General features: G+C 44.0%; 1 protein-coding gene across 1 annotated transcript in view; it reads right to left on the bottom strand.

Moving 5' to 3' along the window:
• The window catches only part of PCSK1 (proprotein convertase subtilisin/kexin type 1), a 32257-nt gene extending 14241 nt beyond the window's left edge, over positions 1-18016 (bottom strand). Inside the window, exons 1-7 of the mRNA XM_083465611.1 lie at positions 17537-18016; positions 11390-11494; positions 7601-7711; positions 6069-6215; positions 5357-5433; positions 3842-3930; positions 1652-1824 (exon numbers count right to left, since the gene is read on the bottom strand). Of these exons, the coding sequence (XP_083321737.1) occupies positions 1652-1824; positions 3842-3930; positions 5357-5433; positions 6069-6215; positions 7601-7711; positions 11390-11494; positions 17537-17719 (885 nt within the window). The 5' untranslated portion in view covers positions 17720-18016. The remainder of the gene's footprint in view (positions 1-1651; positions 1825-3841; positions 3931-5356; positions 5434-6068; positions 6216-7600; positions 7712-11389; positions 11495-17536) is intronic.
• Between the last annotated feature and the right edge of the window lie 325 nt (positions 18017-18341).

Raw genomic sequence — 18341 nt, 5'->3', positions numbered from 1 at the left:
CTTTCCCTTCCTCCCCCACAACAAACACTCTGTGAGGTGAGTGGGGCTGAGAGACTTTCAGAGAAGCATGACTAGCCCAAGGTCACCCAGCAGCTGCATGTGGAGGAGCGGAGATGTGAACCCGGTTCCCCAGATTACGAGTCTACCGCTCTTAACCACTACACCAGCATTGTTACCTACAGAATCTACAGCATTTTCCTTTATTTCATATACAGGCCAACAAGATAATGACCAATCCCCTCCAACAGCATACAAATTGATATTGTTAATTGGACTCAGCAACACACACACACCCAACACACACACACACAAAACACACTGCAACCAACCAACTGCAACCAACCATGCCCTGGGCCTTCTGATCTCCCAGCGCTGGCGTGGTACAGGTGTATTTCATAGGTAGGCATGAATAAAAAGATGCCAATAAAGGCCTGCATGATCTTTAGCTAGACTAAAGAGCTAGCATGACGGAATTTCTCCCCCCTCAGCGTGCATTCTCACCATCTTAATTATAATTGGATTGAGTTACTCCATGGGCTTACAAAATAATGCATAAAATCTGGGCATGTTAAAGAGAGACAAATGCAATATTCATGAAGCAGAAAGTTTCCATCAATATTTTATAGCACCTCTTTGCACACACAAGACCCCCATTAGTATTGGAAGCAAAACAGGCAGTCAAGGAAACGAGCTGAAAGACAACGTGGGCTGCTGCTATCTAGATCTTGAGCTGAGCCCTAGAGTCTAAAAGCATATCCCCCCAAGTGCCCTGATTTTCCAGGGACATCCTGGCTTCTGATTTGATCCTGGAATGTCCCTATTTTCCTCACCACTGCTGCCACTGCTTGGGGAGGAAGATGAGCTGGTGTTTGTCCCGAGTGGCAGCAGCAGCAGAGGCTGTGGCGGCTGCAGCAGTGGCTCTGAGGGAGCATCCTGTTGCCTCTCTATGGCCACTGCTGCTGGCCTCCTTCCTTGGGCAATTCTTAGCAGGTGTTGGAGAGCAAGCCAGGATGAGGCTGCTACCACTAAGGTCCAGCCCCACGTGCCACCGTGGCTCTGAGGGGCAGGCAGAGGGCAGGGCTGCCCTGGTCAGGAAGAAAGAAGAAGCGGAGCAAAGTGCAAGGAGTCTTGATTTATTTTTTACAAAATGTTTTGTGTGTCTAATCTTGTGCCTCTCTAAAATTTATTTATTGGTGTGTGTTTTTCTTTTTGTAAATCTACGAAAGAAAATGATAAAATAGAATTGGGATTAAGAGGTTTTCTCAAGATGGTGGAGGGCATGTGTGTTGTGTCCCATTGGTTTAGCGGTGGCGACACTCGCCCTTTTTCAGATAGGAAATGCTGGGGGGGGGGCTGGGTGGACAAAAAAATAGGGAGTTGAGGTGGGTCAGTTGGGGGCAGGGAGGGTGAGAAATGTCCCTATTTTCATCTGAGGAAAGTTGGAGGATATGTAAAAGCATTCAGCCACTCTTGTTCAACTTTTCTCTAGAATAGTTCCAGTTTTTCTAAAACAGCATCTCTAAAACAGCAGAATTAGGGAACAAGTCACATAAATACTGCTCCTTGGAACGAAGCAAGTTCCCAGGCCCTATACCCTGGCATGTATGAACTGCTTAAAAATACTGCCACTTTCTCGGTTAAGAGGCCTCACCTTTTTGATGCCATATTCAAAAGCCTTCTGTGCCAGCCGGCCAGGTCCCTCAACAGTTTTCCCATCATCATTTGGGCCCCAGCTGGCACTATAAATATCCACGTGATCTGGGCTGAAACCGATTGAACTTGCTTCTATGGCGTCTGTGACTATTCCGTCCAGCATTCTTATGCCTTAATGTGAGAAAGCAGAGAGACGGACAGAGACAGAGACAAACTAGTGGTTATTTCATGCTTTCTCAACGTTAGTATTATGAAACATTTCTTGTCGCTATAGAATAGAAATATATTATTATCCAATATAAGCTGCCAGGGCTTTAAAATACAATTGACACGGGCTATTGGGAGTTGTGGTCCAAAACTTCCAGGGGGCACCAGGTTGCGAAAGACTGATCCAGGACTTTCTTTGACGCAGGAGATTCAATTCCATACTCTCCAACATTTCTTCACTGAAAATAGGGACACCCTATTCCTACCATTTCTCACAGCAGCCTCACATTCTGATGACTGGGCCGGCTCTGTCTTGAGAGGCAGTTGCTTCATTTAGGATGTTAGAAAGGTGTGAAGCAGGTTGAGGAAGTCAGATTGGAATGTAGCATGATTGATAGCTTGCAAGGCAGGAGAGGAGAAGGCTGTTAACTCAGAATAATTCAAATGTGACAGCAGCCAGCACAGTTGTCTGCTCCACTTACAGCTGTCCCATTTTCATTTTTTATATATATGTAAAAAGAGCAATGTTTCTGCCCCCTTTAGTACTGCTTCAGAATCCTCTGTTAATCGAGATTTCTAAAATTCGGGTGGGTGGGTAAAAAGGGGCTGTACAATAGCATACAATTTGAGTATAAGACAAGCAAATGACCTGGACACCACCAAGGTAATTGGGAAATTTGATTGATGACACTGTGAGAAAAGCTGTGTAGAAAAAAAATTAATCTTTCACTTTGCAGGCTATATTACTCTTGACAAGGCATTTGAACTACATGCCTGTCATTCTCAGATTTAAAAAGCAAAACATAAACAAGCTCCTATCTATTTCCATATTACTCTTTCACTCAGACATAAACAAATGACACTTAGGAGTTTTGGACAACATAACTAGATTTGTTTGGGGGTTTTTTTTTGCATTTTTATATTTCTTTAACATGACTAGACTGACTACTATTTTTTCTTTTTTGTATCTTTTAAATATCCACAATGGTGTGTGTTTTTTAAAAAAAGTATTTCCACCAATTTTCCCATTAGTAAGCCACTTTCAGAATCATTAGAGAAGCATTTTCCATTAGAAAGTCTATTATTTTCCATTAGATGGGGGGAATGAGATCTTTTTCTTTCAAGTTGCGCCTGGTACTGGGAGTCCTAACTGTGACCTTTCCTCTTTGGGATAGGAGCCGAGTTCTTGGCTGTGCAGAGAATCATTTACATGGCCCCTTCAACATTTGTGAAAGTGCATTGTATAGCCTCACAACTGAATTTTAGCTCCTTTTAAAGGGAGATAGGAAGAAGCCCATATTAAGTAGCCTAATTCCTGCACAGGTGCACACGCAGAAAAAACATGAGGGTTAAGTGAATATATTATTTTCTGTTAAAATAAAATAGAGCAATGGCCCTGGGGAGAGGTTATAAGTCTTCTATAGGTAAAGGTAAAGGGACCCCTGACCATTAGGTCCAGTTGTGGCCGACTTTGGGGTTGTGGCGTTCATCTCACTTTATTGGCTGAGGGAGCCGGCGTACAGCTTCCGGGTCATGTGGCCAGCATGACTAAGCCGCTTCTGGCGAACCAGAGCAGCGCACGGAAACACCGTTTACCTTCCCGCTGGAGTGGTACCTATTTATCTACTTGCACTTTGACGTGCTTTCAAACTGCTAGGTTGGCAGGAGCTGGGACCGAGCAACAGGAGCTCACCCCGTCACGGGGATTCAAACCGCTGACCTTCTGATCAGCAAGTCCTAGGCTCTGTGGTTTAACCCACAGCGCCACCCGCGTTCCAAGTCTTCTATAGCATGCAACTTTTGTAGCAATACTTTCCAGCCCTTCTGCATGACCATTGCATATAACAGAAATGGAAGACTTCCTCTAATAATACATTCTCGCCAATGCATGTTGCTCCATTTACTATTCCTTTGCTCAGACCTCGAGCACATCAGGGGTGGAAAGCTCTTTTAAAATTGAATTGCTATGTTGGATTCTTACCCCCAACTTTGGAATTGTATGCAACTCCTACTCCACATTTCAGGTTGTTGGCTTGCATGGCGATCTCTCCTGCACACCGTGTTCCATGTCTGCAACAAAACCCACAAGTCCATACCAATAGTTTACAACTATTATTATGAATGATTATTCCTTTGAATGTATCAGATTCAAATGGAGCCCACAGGGATCAGATTGCAGGATACTGCCATTGCCATTTCATTTGAATGATAAGCCAATTTTAATGAATTAATTCCAAGGGCAAACCTAGTTTCTCAAGTGAAAAAAATGGAAATACTATAAAGCAAAGCCTGCCTTGTTTCCAGTACACAAGATACCAAGGTATCTAGGAGGAAGAAAACAGAATTTATATGTATGGCTTGTCCTTGTTGCCAGTCCCAGGGTAAATGGTAACATGTTTCCTATGATGTGTTCTATATGATTGCTCACCTTCCGTAGATGAAAAGCTGCCTTATTTAGTAGTACAGCTTTGTATGCAGTTGAGCTGTTGAACGCTGCCAGTCTGAATTCCATTTACATATTAATAAAGAGCTGATGTTATGCAGAAATGGTAGATTTTAGAGATAATGCCATTTGAATTGGAGGATAATGGTCTCCCATTGCCGATAACTGCTGCAGAGAATCCGCGTGATGGATTTTCAAAAGGCTTGAAACATTAATCCGTTGAAAACCTTCTACTCCGGTGATATTATTTCTGTTATAAGAGCATCCATGTAGTAAATGAAATATCATTTTTGCCTGATAGAGGCTGGTGAACCATCGTGTAAGTTCCTTATTGTGTCACTACAAACTGGCCTTCTAATTGGCTTGGAACAACTACTTGAGCTGGACTCCATGTTTGAAATGAGCCAATTCTCCTTGCCCTGGACTTCTCAAACCATCGTTCAAGGCCCAGCCTGCCAAAAAACCATATTGTACTATTTGATTGGCTAGAACAGAGGTGGGGAACCTGTGGCCTGTGACTGGATGATGTTAGACTACATTTCTCATCAGCAAGAGTTTAAAGGCTATAGATTGTTTAATTAGCCAAAGGCCTGGGGCAAATGGAATGGTTTTGCCTGGCGCCTAAAGATATGTAATGAAGGTACCAGGTGAACCTTCCTTGGGAGAGCATTCCACAAGTGGGGAGCTATCACAGAAAAGGCCCATTCTCGTGTTGCCACCTTCCAGACCTCTCACGGAGGAGGCATATGAAGAAGGGCCTTGGATGATGATTGCAGGTTCCGGGTTGGTTCATCTGGAGAAAAAGGGAGAACAAGGGGTGTAGCCACCCACTTTTGGATCTGCTCACACTCACTTTTGGCTCAATCCCTGCTGACAGCCATCATGCAGTCCTCAGCAGAAAAATGGTTTCCCACCCCTGCACTAGCTCATTTAAATGGCACCGTACATATTATGAAAGTGGTCAAAGTTCACCAAAGGTCAACTATCAAGATTTGTTTTGCAGAGATTATCGGCAGCATATATTAAAGAGAGAAACAGCAAGTCATTACTCACTTGTTTTCATTTGTTGGGTCATATCTAGGAAATGGATCGTGATCATTGTCATTGAAATCATAACTTGCCTCAGGATCCTAAGTTGAAAAATGAAACAAAGGAAGAGAATGGATAACGAACACTTCTGAAATTGCTGAGGCAGCGGAGAGAAATTAATTCTAACTTTTTGAAAACACCCCCCTTTATTTATTTATTTATTTTGCAATTGCAGCAGCATGATAATATACAGGGCTTTTCTTCAGCTGGAACTTGCCGGAATTCAGTTATGGCACCTGTCAGGTAGAAGCCATTGCAATTCTAAGAGAACAAGGGAGGTGTTCATAGTGAGTTCTGGCACCTCTTTTTCTAGAAAAATAGCACTGATATTATATTTTAGTGACTACTCCTGTTAGTTTTTTCTAACAGTTTTTTTTTTATATTTACACACACACACATGAGCTCACGAGAGACACTTGAACTATTGTTCATTATTAATTTGTTTAACTTTATTTGTCGTCTTTGTAATCTCCTAGCCTTTATTGAAGGATTCCATTTTTATCCTCGCAATACCTACGTGAGGCAGTTCAGGCAGACAGAGAGTAACTTGAAGGTCACCCAGCGAGCCTCATTGCTGAGCAGGGAGATAAAACTCATTTTCCACATCCAAGCCCCAAGAGTCTAGCCACTCCATTGGTAAATAATAACTGATTGATTGCTGAAGTATAAAACTTACATAGTTAATATAAATGTCAGTGTGGTTCCACTCCAAGCCATCATCAAGCACTGTAACGACAACACCTTTCCCAGTAATCCCCTTTTGCCACACAGGGATAACATGGAGATCCAATTTTGGCAGAGACGGAGTCATTCTTGTGTCTTGCTAGGAAAAATAAAGGATAATACATTTATATATATTCCTGGAGAAGGTGGGGATTGAACCTGCTTGCAAAGCATGCGCTCTCCTGCTCTCCAGTCAGATCAGCAGGGCTTAACTTTGGATTATGCCCAATAATTCTTGCAATGTACTTCCCAATATTAAGCAAAAACAAGTCATATCATACTTAATGGGATTTGGTTCACAGTAAGCGTGCTTTAAATTGTAGCCTGATCTTCTTTCCTCATAAGTAAAGTCTGTTGGGTCGTGTTATGCCTACCAGCGTGGTTGCTCAAGAGCGAACAGGCAAGATCCCCACTGGTCTTTTCAAAGGCTTTATTATTGGTGCAAAAGCATTTACAGTGCAGAACGTCTCAATTCCATGTCTTGCTCAGTCACTAGCAGAATCTGAAAGTGGGCGGTCCTTAAACTTTCCCCAGCAGAGTAGTCTCTTGACCCCCATCCGATGCCTCCCCTCTCTGCGTGTAAACCTACTGCACAGAGAGGGTGTTGGTAAAGGGGGACGTGCCTCCCCCTCGCTTTGCTCATGCACGGTGTCTTGGCTCTCTCTTGCATCCTCCGAGCCCTGTATACCTTCCCCATTAGAGGCGGGGCTTCCCTCCTCCTTGGAGGAAGTGCTGCTTCTCACGGTCTTTGGAGGCTTTCTGTAACCCAGCTGCCCTTCCACCTCTCACTTCTGAGCTGATGGCAGTTCCCTGACAGGTCGGAACCATGCTCACTTGTGAGATGGGATTTCCCATTCTCTGTGTCACAGTAGCAAACACAGAGTGTGGGGTGTGGCACAATGGGCTGCTGATGGAGTTGGCAGAAATTGTGCCCCCCTCCCCGATGTGTGAGTGGAAGTGCCTTCCTTCTCACTTAGTCTGCTTCTGATTGCAACTTCAATGCATTTTATTCTAACAATTGCAGTCGAGAGATTATTCCAAACCACCAGTCTGTTCTTTGATAGCTGTTGAATTTTCCATTTTCAGAACCTGAATGTATGTGTGGAGGGGGGGGGGATACTTGGTAGCCAGTGGCCAGTGACACAAGCAATAAGAGACTTATTAGAGAAAAGAAAAATCCATCTCAAAAGATGAAAACATTTTGCAAAAGTTCTTGTGCACTATGCTTTTAATTTTATAATTTTGAAGCTGAGAGTAGAAGGAGTAGAAAATTGCTTGTCAAGAGTTGAATACCTTGCATGCCTCATACAGTGCAATCCTATGGATCGTTACTCAAAAGTAAGTCCCACTCGGTTCAGTGCAATGGCACTTGCTCCCTACGAAGGGTGTTTAGGATTGCAGCCTAAATGGTTGCACCACAGTTCATAGATGACTTTTGAATTTTCTTAAGACATGTAGAGTCTACATATAAATGCAAGCTCTTACCAGATACCATTGTTGATTCCACATGGGGTCATTGAAAATATTTTCTGCTGAGTCCCGCAGTACCGAACGCTTACTTCTCTTCTTTTCATACTGTTGTTCTGCCCAAGACACCTGGAATATATTTGCCAATAGCAACATCTATAAAGACCCTGGAGTTGTTGTTATTATTATTATTATTATTATTATTATTATTATTATTAGTGCACCAAAGTATTTTTATTGCATTTCTATCCCACCCCTTTTCTAAGAATCTCAGAGGCGTATTTTAGACTCACAACATTTATGTCTTTTTTAATTGTAGAGAAATCAGTGTGGATATATATATTTTTAAGGTAAAAGGAAGAACTTCCCTTAAAAACAACATCAACAAGCACACTGATCTCCACAGCCTCTCCAGCTTCCCAACTTTAATTAAAATCCAGGGATGTTGTCCATGGGACTTTTCCAGACCTGGAAGTGCAAGCCACTGGGGAGGCTGCTGAGAACTGGAGAAATATTTAATGGAAAGAAAAGCACCCAGATCAACCTTGCAATGATAAAACAGCTGCTGAAATTCTAAAGCACTCCAGAAGTGAAGTAGAAAAACAGAATCCTCTTTCACAGGGGAAGAAAGCTTTTTTTTTTTTTTTTTTGAGAAACAGGCATACAGGTTTTTGGCACATCAGTAACAAAAAATTATCTCTCTCCTTTTTTTAAGCAACAAGACTCACTCATATGCATAAAAAAACCTTATCCATGAGCTACAGTTTAACATTTAGCTGTGTGAACTAAAAACAATTATAGCAGTGAATGTGGGAGATATACTCTCTTGTTATACCAGTATCAAAGTTGTTTATTCACAGTCCATATGCTCTTCCACCTGGCCCTGTAACTACATCTCATTGCAAATCTCCATATTAAGAAAACTGTTACTATTAAATCACATCTAATAATTATATATAATGGAATAAGAGCATTAATGACAGAGGACTACACCCTATTTAATTTAGCATGTCTGTTCTCTATGGAAGCATTAAGAGCATCCTATTTACTGGAAGATAGGTTTAATTATTATTATTATTATTTTAGGTTGCTGGGTTGTTGTTGTTTAGTCTTGGCATATGGTGATTTATTACTTTAAGAAATTATATTAAATGATTCTAACTCAACATACTGTATTTTCTTTCTAAAAGGTAACTCAAGCCTGCTCTACCAACTGAACTATCCCAGCAAAGGGTATTTGCATTAAATCGCAAGACAGCCATGCTCCATTTCATGTTATAATATATCTTTGCAGATTAGGCATAACCCTGTTTGCAAAAGGTTGTAGCAAGAGCCAGGAAGCTGGCCTTCTTCAGCAGCTGCTGCTAGTGCAAATGTAATTAATATTGCACTGCACACATGTCAGAGTTGACCTCTAATATTGAAAACAAATTCTGCAACCAAGCCTTTGCATATACAAAGCCTGGAGGACCACATTCTGATAAGTGCTCAATTTCGACAGATAGTAGTTTGAGGGGCAGAGGGCAGGTTACTCAACTGACACCCATTCCCATTATGCAAAGTGGATCTCCCTGCTGATTATTTCATGTGTAGCATCAAATTTCACATGGAAAACATTGATGCCACTGAACTTTGCAATGATCCAGTTTGGAAGGCAAATCTGCCATGCTTGTAAAGCACACTAGAATATACTGAACTGAACCAACCACCCCAGCCCCATAGTTCTTTGGCGGCTCAGGTTACAATCCAAGCTGAAAAAGAACTTCTCTTCCTACCTATATATCTGGCTGTGGCTGCAGTGATGGCAGCAAGGAAAGTCTTACTCCCTTTCGTTTCCTTTCACCTTCGTACTTGAAATGCTACCACAGGAATGTCACAAAACCTGCATTTCCCAGCATTCCTAGGGCCTGCAATTTGCCATAGCGGTATTTCATGAACCAAAGAGGAAGGAGTGGGTAGGAGAGAAAGTGGGGAGAGAGGAGGCAGAGATCTCACTCTGTCTCTGCCACTGACTCAGCAAACAGAAACAGCAGACTTCTGCATTAGTCAGGCAATCAGGTTTGTGTCTCACAATGCAAGGAGGGGATTCAGACCCCGCTGTGCTGCTGGTGATGTAATTGGGAGCACAGTTGGGCTCAAAGTGGGCACAGGATAGAGTCCAGAATACACAAAGCTTCTCCCCCTCGCCCCAACATGAGAGAACTCAGTTGGCTGAATCCAGTTCTGAATCCAGTTCTGAATCCAGTTCTGAAGGATGTGAGTGATTGCCATAATGTCTGATGACGATGTCACAAAGACATCTGGTGTGGTGTGAACGCTCTCCACTTTGTAGGCTGTTGCAGGTTACACCCCTAGTGTGGAGAGACACGACAGAGAAGCTGCTGTGGTGTGAACAAAATAACATACACCTAATTGATTTCCCAGTGGCTATACCAAGAACTAAGATATCAACAATCAGCTGGTCTATGTTGCCCTCTGTTATCTGACACACATCTGCTTTTTGTCTTGTTTCCTAAGTGCATAATTCCAGTAGCCAATTGTCAAACTGCTAGCCAAGATTCTACATCAAGATATGGACCTTCTCATTTGCTAATGCTTTGCTTCTTAGAATTTGCACTGTCATCAGAATTTCCCTCTTCCTTCACCTTTTGTTTTCTTTAAAAAGCAAGGATTCTGTTGCATTTTAAGTAAGGTTGTCATACAGTATTTCAAAAATCACAAAAGTTGTTCTTTTTCGGCAAGTTGTTGAGCTTTGCCAATTTCCACAGACTCCCCTTGGGCTAGTTCCTCAGTGAACCCCAAAATTTCTGACGATTATATTTTTCACCCTTTTGTGGGGCAAATCTTGACATTGACACCGTGAGGCAACAATAGCCCTACTATGCAAACATTATCTGCTTGCCATAAATTTCAGCAGTCTGCTTCACTGTCCTACATTCAGGGGTGGCCCCACCATTAGGCATCAGATACCAGGAGGAAGCAGCTCCCCTGAGCTACCTGGTCACTTCCACCTGTCGGAAATCAGAGGTGTATGTGCCACACAGCCTGTTGGGCATCTGCTAAGCAAGCCTGCTGCCCTCAAGTGCTGTGGAGGATAACATCCCATTGCCAGAGCTGAAATAAGGCCCCATTTGCAATATTTAAAGGAGTTTCATGTCACTTTAAACACTCGTGGCTTCCTCCATAGAATCCTAGGAACTGTGGTTTTTTAAGAGTTCTGCAATTTGTTAGACTTATATTCCCAACACAAAGCTGCTGTTTCTAGAGTAGTTCAACAAGCAATCACTCTTCCCAGGTAACTCTGGGAATTGAAGCTATCTGAGTGGAATAGAGGTTTCCTAACAACTCTCAGGACACATAACAAACTACAATTTCTGAGGTTCTTTGGGAGAAACCATGACTGTTTAAAGTGGTATCATGGTAAACTTGGGGCCTAAGATTCAACTGCTGGTTCAGTCAGCTTCTGTACCTTAAAATGAGGGTGGGTGGCCACTTGACACCAACAGAGCAAACTCTGACAGCTGTGGACCTCCCCATGTAACTTTGAGCCAGACAGTGTTTCTCAGCCTAACCTACCTCACAGAATTGTTGTAGGGATAAAAATGGTTGAAGAGAACCATGGGCAATCCCTTAATCTCCTTGAGGAAAGGGAAGATATGAATTTAATAAATAAATTAAAGGCCAGAGGAAACTGCAATCCTATGTATGTTTGCTCAGAAGTAAGCCCATCTGTGTTCACGGGGGCTTATTCCCTTGTAAGTGCATTCAGTATTGCAGTCTACGGGAAACTGCAAATGCAATACTTACGCGTTGATCATCCAAGAGTCTTTTTGTGATGTGAGTAGCACTCCTTCGCAACCTTCTAGGATGGCTCTTATGTCTAAATAGATAATGATTTTCAAGTGATCCAATCTGCAATACACAGGATGATTTCTGAGATATTTTCCCACAGGGAGCAAACAGTCAATAGCAACGGATAATTGGAATTTCCCAGAAATGCTTCGAATATAAGAACATTAAATTTTGCTGGATAAAATATTTATTCAAAAGCAGAAGTGCAAAGACTGTGGGAAAAGAACTGTGTCTCCACCAATATTTTCCAAGCAATTAAACAAGTGAATAATTGTCAACATACACTGTTTTTAAACTAATAGCAATGTGTCTTGAATAGAGCAATGTGTTGAAAATATGCACAGGGGACAGGATTTTTCTTAGAATTAAAAGGAACAAATAGGTTCCAACTCTACTACCCATCTATGTGTACAGACGATTAACTGTTAGGTGCTTTTTGTTTAGAGCATAGGACTTCTCCATCCTTATCCTCAACCCAAACAAAGGCTGAGGACATGTAAATGCATTTGCCTACTTTCATTTGCCCAGGCTTTTCCTCATCAGACCCTGTTTGAATTCTTTCAGTTCTTTCAGTTCCAGATAGATAGATAGATAGATAGATAGATAGATAGATAGATAGAGATAGATAGATAGATAGATAGATAGATAGATAGATAGATAGATAGATAGATATGGAACTGAAAGGATTCAAACACAAAGGAGTCCCATGTGTCAAAAAAGCTTATTTATGTATGCTACTACTGTGGCCCGTGTTTTGCTAGCCCCAAAATGGAAAACAAGCGAGGTCCTAACCAAAGAAGAATGGCAACTTAGCTGATGGAATACGCGCAGCTTGCAGATTTAACATACAGAGTAAGAGAACAAGAAGAACATACGTTTAAAGAAGACTGGAAAATGTTTACTGAATATGTGGGTGAAAATTGTGTTCATTTAAAACCGCTGGTAGCATTAAGATAAATTCAGCATTGTAAATAAGTTTTGATGGATGTAGCAATGGATTACTGAATGGTTTAGTTCATGCAAAGATGCAGGGGTGTATGGTATGCAAGCAAGGGACGCGGGTGGCGCTGTGGGTTAAACCACAGAGCCTAGGAATTGCCGATCAGAAGGTGGGCGGTTTGAATCCCCACAACGGGGTGAGCTCCCGTTGCTCGGTCCCTGCTCCTGCCAACCTAGCAGTTTGAAAGCATGTCAAAGTGCAAGTAGATAAATAGGTACCGCTCCGGTGTTTACGTGCGCTGCTCTGGTTTGCCAGAAGCAGCTTAGTCATGCTGGCCGCATGACCCGGAAACTGTACGCTGGCTCACTCGGCCAATAAAGCAAGATGAGCACCGCAACCCCAGAGTCGGTCACGACTGGACCTAATGGTCAGGGGTCCCCCTTTAACTTATGGTATGCAAAATGAACCACAGAAAGAGAAGAAGGGAAGTCACTGATTTAAAGTTGTCTAAATGAATATTTTCCCCTTCATGGAACACTGCCTTGCCGTGGCGAAGGGGCCTGCATAACTCAGAGAAGCTATGAACTATGCCGTGCAGGGCACCCAAGATGGACAGGTCATAGGGGAGAGTTTTGACCAAATGTGATCCACTTGGAGGAGGAACCAGCAAGCCACTCCAGTATCCCTGACAACAAAACTCCATGGACAAATGAATATTTTGAAATGTAAATTAGAAAAAAATATAAAAATTATATATATAAAATAAAAACACATAAAACAGGAAGCAGGCCCCTCTAGCCCAGCCTCCTGTCCCACCATGGCTCCTAGATGCCTGTGGGAAACCCAGAAGCAGGACATGAGTAAAAGAAACCCTCCCCTTCTGGGGTTTGCAGCAGCTGATAAAGGTAAAGGGACCCCTGACTGTTAGGTCCAGTCACGGACGACTCTGGGGTTGCGGCGCTCATTTCTCTTTACTGGTCGAGGGAGTTGGCGTACTGCTTCCCGGTCATGTGGCCAGCATGACTAAGCCGCTTCTGGCGAACCAGAGCAGCACACGGAAACACCGTTTACCTTCCTGCCGGAACGGTACCTATTTATCTACTTGCTCTTTGACGTGCTTTTGAACTGCTAGGCTGGCAGGAACAGGGACCGAGCAATGAGAGCTCACCCTGTTGTGGGGATTCGAACTGCCAACCTTCCAATCGGCAATCCCTAGGCTCAGTGGTTTAGACCACAGTGCCACCTGTGTCCCTTTCGCAGCAGCTGGTACTCAGAAGCACTGCTGACTCCAACTGTGGAGGCAGAGCACAGCAACCTCATGATGTATTCCACTCTCTCTTCCTCGCTTTTCTCTTATCCAGTGGCCTTGCTCTGGATTTCATTAGACAGCACTTCTTGGATTCCCCACAGCTCATTTCATCATTTCCCATTCTTTCTCCGTAACATTGATTTCCCCCAGTATATAGTCCTCTTGCTCATCTCTGGGATATTAGAGCAAATGATATATGGAATCGCTGTCAGCCTGAATGCAACATGTTCAGTGCCCTCCACTTCTCATTACCAAGTGATCATCGCTGAAATGATAATTGGTAGAAATGTCTACGGTAGTTTTGTTTGCATTGCTATGCTGAGATAGCCTGCTTCTGCAATGCCACAGTGATCTTGTGCAGCAGCCATACAAATTCTGGCTTGCTTAGAATCCTCATTTTTCCTACTTTGTGTTCTGGCAGTTGGAACTCATGTTACATGGTATGCAGAATTTTGAGAGGACATTTACTTGGCCAGAAAAGCAGGCCTAAATCTTGGAGCTTATTCAAATATGGTTGTTCAGCAGTCAGGACAGGGAGTGGGTTTTATTTTCAGCATGGATGGAGATCTAATTCCCTTTGCTAAGGTGGCACCAGAAACATGACTCCTATTTGTTGGGTTGCAATGGCCTGGCATGCGTGGTTCTGTTTTAAAATTCCTGGCACATTGGCTGCAGCAGTAGCAGGTCATAGACTCCAGCCATTTAATTGCAATTATGAGCAAATGTTAGGAATCATGTGGAAATCTAAATGGAGGAGAGGTGATCAATGCATGCCTAGAAACTACCCAGCTAGTGGCATAATACAGGAAGTGTTAAAACAGAGATAAGAGCTTGAGTGATTCTGCCTTCTGTTAAGCACTAAATGAGCCTGGTTTCAGTTCTGCTCAGCAACAATTCTTTCCTGGTTTTTAATTGGGACAGGAAATGTGAGCTCCTAGAGCTACAACTGTTGCCTGATTCAGGCAGTATGGACACAGGTTGGTTGTCACTGAAATCACTTCTGGGGCTCCAGGTAGCCACTGTAATGTTCTACTCAGCTCCCGCATATAAGCCTGCCAGCGGTTAGTAAATAGCCATGCTAGGGCCACTGCCCCCAGTGGATCTGGCAAACATTTGCCAGAGCCAGTTATAAGTGTTGGGGCTGTGTCATGGAGCTCCTACCATGTGGAAGTGGTTTACTGCTGATGGCAGCCAGCACCACATTTACAGCACTAGGACCTGGGCCATATAACATGTAACCCCGTTAGCTTCATCTCAGAGCAACATTACTGCCTCCCATTTAATGCAGCAGCAATCTAAGTGCTACACATCTTCATTAGAGTGCTTGCCACTACTTGAATTCCAAATGCACTACAAACAGCAACTCCCATGTATTATCCGTGTTTAGATCTTCGGGAAATTCAGCAAGGCGGAAATATTTAAAATAAACAAATCAAAATTTCTAAAACGAAAGGTGCCAAAGCGGTTCTCGACAGGCTTGGAGCAACACCCTCTGAGCTAGAAAGCCTGCCTTCCAAATCAAGATATATACGTGGCAAAAGAAAGGCAGACTTTTCTTTATTATTACTTGACAAGCTCCAGGGATGAGCTATGGCTATGGAATCAGAGACACTTGCTGACTCAAATTAAGTTCTGACAGGAGGGGAGTATTGAAGTGCCTATGAATCAGTTGATCTTGTATATAGGAAACCTGGCCATGAGATGTGCATATCTGCAAAAATTCACAGTGGCTTATTCTCAGGTAGAGAGAACCCTCTGCAAAACAAGGGGGGCATTTAACTCTGCCATGCTCCCTATCAGTTGCAATCTCTTTGCAACAGCTCACTGCCCTAGATTGTGCCAAAGTAGCTGACTCGGTTAGGGTGCAAAAGCTCGTCGCATGGTCTCTGGACCTGGACTCAGGGGCAAAACTAGGCTTTATTTCACCCAGATCAAAGACCCAGTTTGGCACCCCCCCCCCACATTTGTGTATTATACACACACACACACACACACACACACACACACACACAGGCAGGCAGGCTGGGAGCCTCAATGACGCTCCTCTGGAGGTTTCACCAGGGGCAAAAAAACCTGGCTAGCCCCCCAGCTCCAGCACTGCCTGGGCTACATTGCTCCTCATTGCTCATCTCGACATTACACTGTATTCCTGGGTGCCTCTGTTCTGCTTCATTGGGTGGTCTGAGTCGCTGCCAATGCAATATTGTCAACACCCACTGCTGTGTAACAAACAGGCTGGGGTAGGCTTGTGTCGCTGACACAAGGACACAGGATACAGCAGTGAATCAGATCCTATGCACTTCTATTTGCCAGCACAGCAGTTCGTCAGCACTACCTTTATGGGGGCGCGGGGAGTTAAATTTGCTCCCAGCAGTGACAACGGAGCTTGTTTCAAGCATAAGAGGTAAGTGAGGATCATAAAAGAGAAAGCAGATGTTAGACTTTGATCTCCACCCTCTCCATGCTCTGCATCACTGGACTAACACACAGACATATTAGGCTGTTTCTTTAGAAACCAGATCATAGGGGTTTGGTTTCTGCACTACTGGAGTCAACTGCTGGGGTACAGGATACAGGTAGGAAACTCTACAATTAGATAACGGGGCAAGGTTGCTATTACGTAAATGAAGTTACTCATCCCTGACAACAGTGACGTCATGGCATGACAGACGGGGGGAGGAGGTGGGCTGGAGGGAAGGGAAGGGAGAGGAGATTGTGGAAAACACCTGGCGCTGTTAACTTTTAGGATACAGTGTAGGATTGCTCTTGTTCAATCCACATGGCACCTTCACCAACCCACGGAGGCACAAATATGTCCCTAAGAGCAGAGGGTTTGGGGAGAGAAACGGCAAGTGGATTCATTGCTCTGGGCTGGTAGAACTTTATCAAAGGAGGAGGGAGGGAAGAAAGAAAGACAGAGCTCATTCTTTGTCTGAAAGCTCGCTCCACGGAATGACGGCTTCCTCCTGCATAAACCCAGATGTCTGTGGTTACTCAGAAGGATGGGGGAAGTACTCTGCACACGCATTCTCCTTCTGCATACTGCTTCACCCATCCCTGGGGAATTATGAATTCTCTCGATTGTTGAATTCTCTCTCGTTTCAATCCTGGCAATTGAAACGGATCCTGAGGTTGGAACCCCAGCTAAAGGCATTCCATCTTCGCCTTGGGGAGCTGTAGGGGTTAATGCAAAGCAAGGAAGGTCTCCTTGCGGGGGCTTCCGAGGAGGAAGCATTCCTCTTTTCCCCTGAGTTGCAATTCCCAGCGCCTGCTGCCGATTCCACTCCGTTTGGTATTGTCCCCGAGAAAGCCACCTCTCGCAGAACGCAAAGGAGTGTGCTATCCCTAAAGTCATTTCCTCAACTCTGTTTAAATTTATTATTATTATTATTATTATTATTATTATTATTATTATTATTATTATTATTAATTCAGTGGTGTGCATAGAAAAGCAAAGAATCCTGTGGCAGGAGAGAAAGCTTGGGAACTCTGAGGACTTTCCCCGGAGACTGTGTTTGCCATATGGAGGGAGAACTCGCCATCCTGAGCTAGGAAACCCACCTACCACTCCCTAATAATAATAATAATAATAATAATAATAATAATAATAGCATGAGAAGTCCTTGCTTAAGGGAGTCAGTGTCTAGAAAGGAGCACGTGACGTGTGTAGCTCTGTCTCAGCAACAGAGCCATTAGCGCACAGCCACTATCTCCAGCTGCTAGTCAATGGCATCGCTTGTCAATTACGCGCGCCGCCGGGTTCCTATTCGGGAAAGCGGGAGAAACAAACTTGCCTGCTTTGCGCAATGGGGTGGGAGAGGGGTGGAGTGGGGAGGGAAGCGGGGAGCCTTACCTGCCCCAGAAATTCATACTGCAGCTCGTCGGCGATGGCCTGGGCTGCCGCCGGACCTCCCGGGATCTCGGCTGCCCACTCGTTGACGAACTGCCTCTCCGCCCGGGCCAGCAGGACGGCTGCGCTCCAGGCAGCCAGCAAAGCCACCGCCGCGCTGCGCCTTGCCCAGCCTCGCCTCTCCATGGCAGCCGGCGAGGAAGAAGGAGGACCGGGCGCTTTGGAGAGAACGAGGAGAATCGATCAAGGAATCGAGTCAGGCACTGGAGAAGTCAGGATTCGTGCTTCAAAAAAAGGAGGAAGAGTGGAAAACTCCTTCCCCACTCTGGTTGCTATGCGATCAGGAGAAAGGCTGGTGCGGGGCGGGGGGTGGAGAAGGAGCTGGCTGTTCTCAAGAAAGTGCCTGGCTGCGATCACAGGTCGCCCGTTTCTGCCCGGCTCATGCTTGAGCAGGACTCCAACCCGCCACAGCCAGAATGGAAATGAGGACTTGACACGTCAAAACGACGAAAGCGATCCCTGACGTCAGATCTCCCGGGCTCCGATCGAGATGGTTGTTCCCAAGGGAGAGGAGGAGCTGGAGGCGTTTGCTAATATAGGGGGTGGACTACAGGATGATTTTTTTATTATTATTATTATTATTATTATTATTATTATTATTATTATTATTATTATTATTATTAACACACACACGCAAGAGGAAGGGGAAATTCTCCAGCGTCTCTGTACCAGGAGCTGTCCATGGTACGAAGGCTCCGACAATCTGTCTCACTGTCGGTCTCTTTCGCCTCTCTGAATGAATTGACAA

Source organism: Podarcis liolepis, assembly GCF_965112155.1.
Source record: "Podarcis liolepis genome assembly, chromosome: 11".
NCBI classification, from domain to species: Eukaryota; Metazoa; Chordata; class Lepidosauria; order Squamata; family Lacertidae; genus Podarcis; species Podarcis liolepis.
The sequence above is the reverse complement of the archived record's forward strand: the minus strand, read 5'-3'. Positions and strand labels throughout refer to the sequence as shown.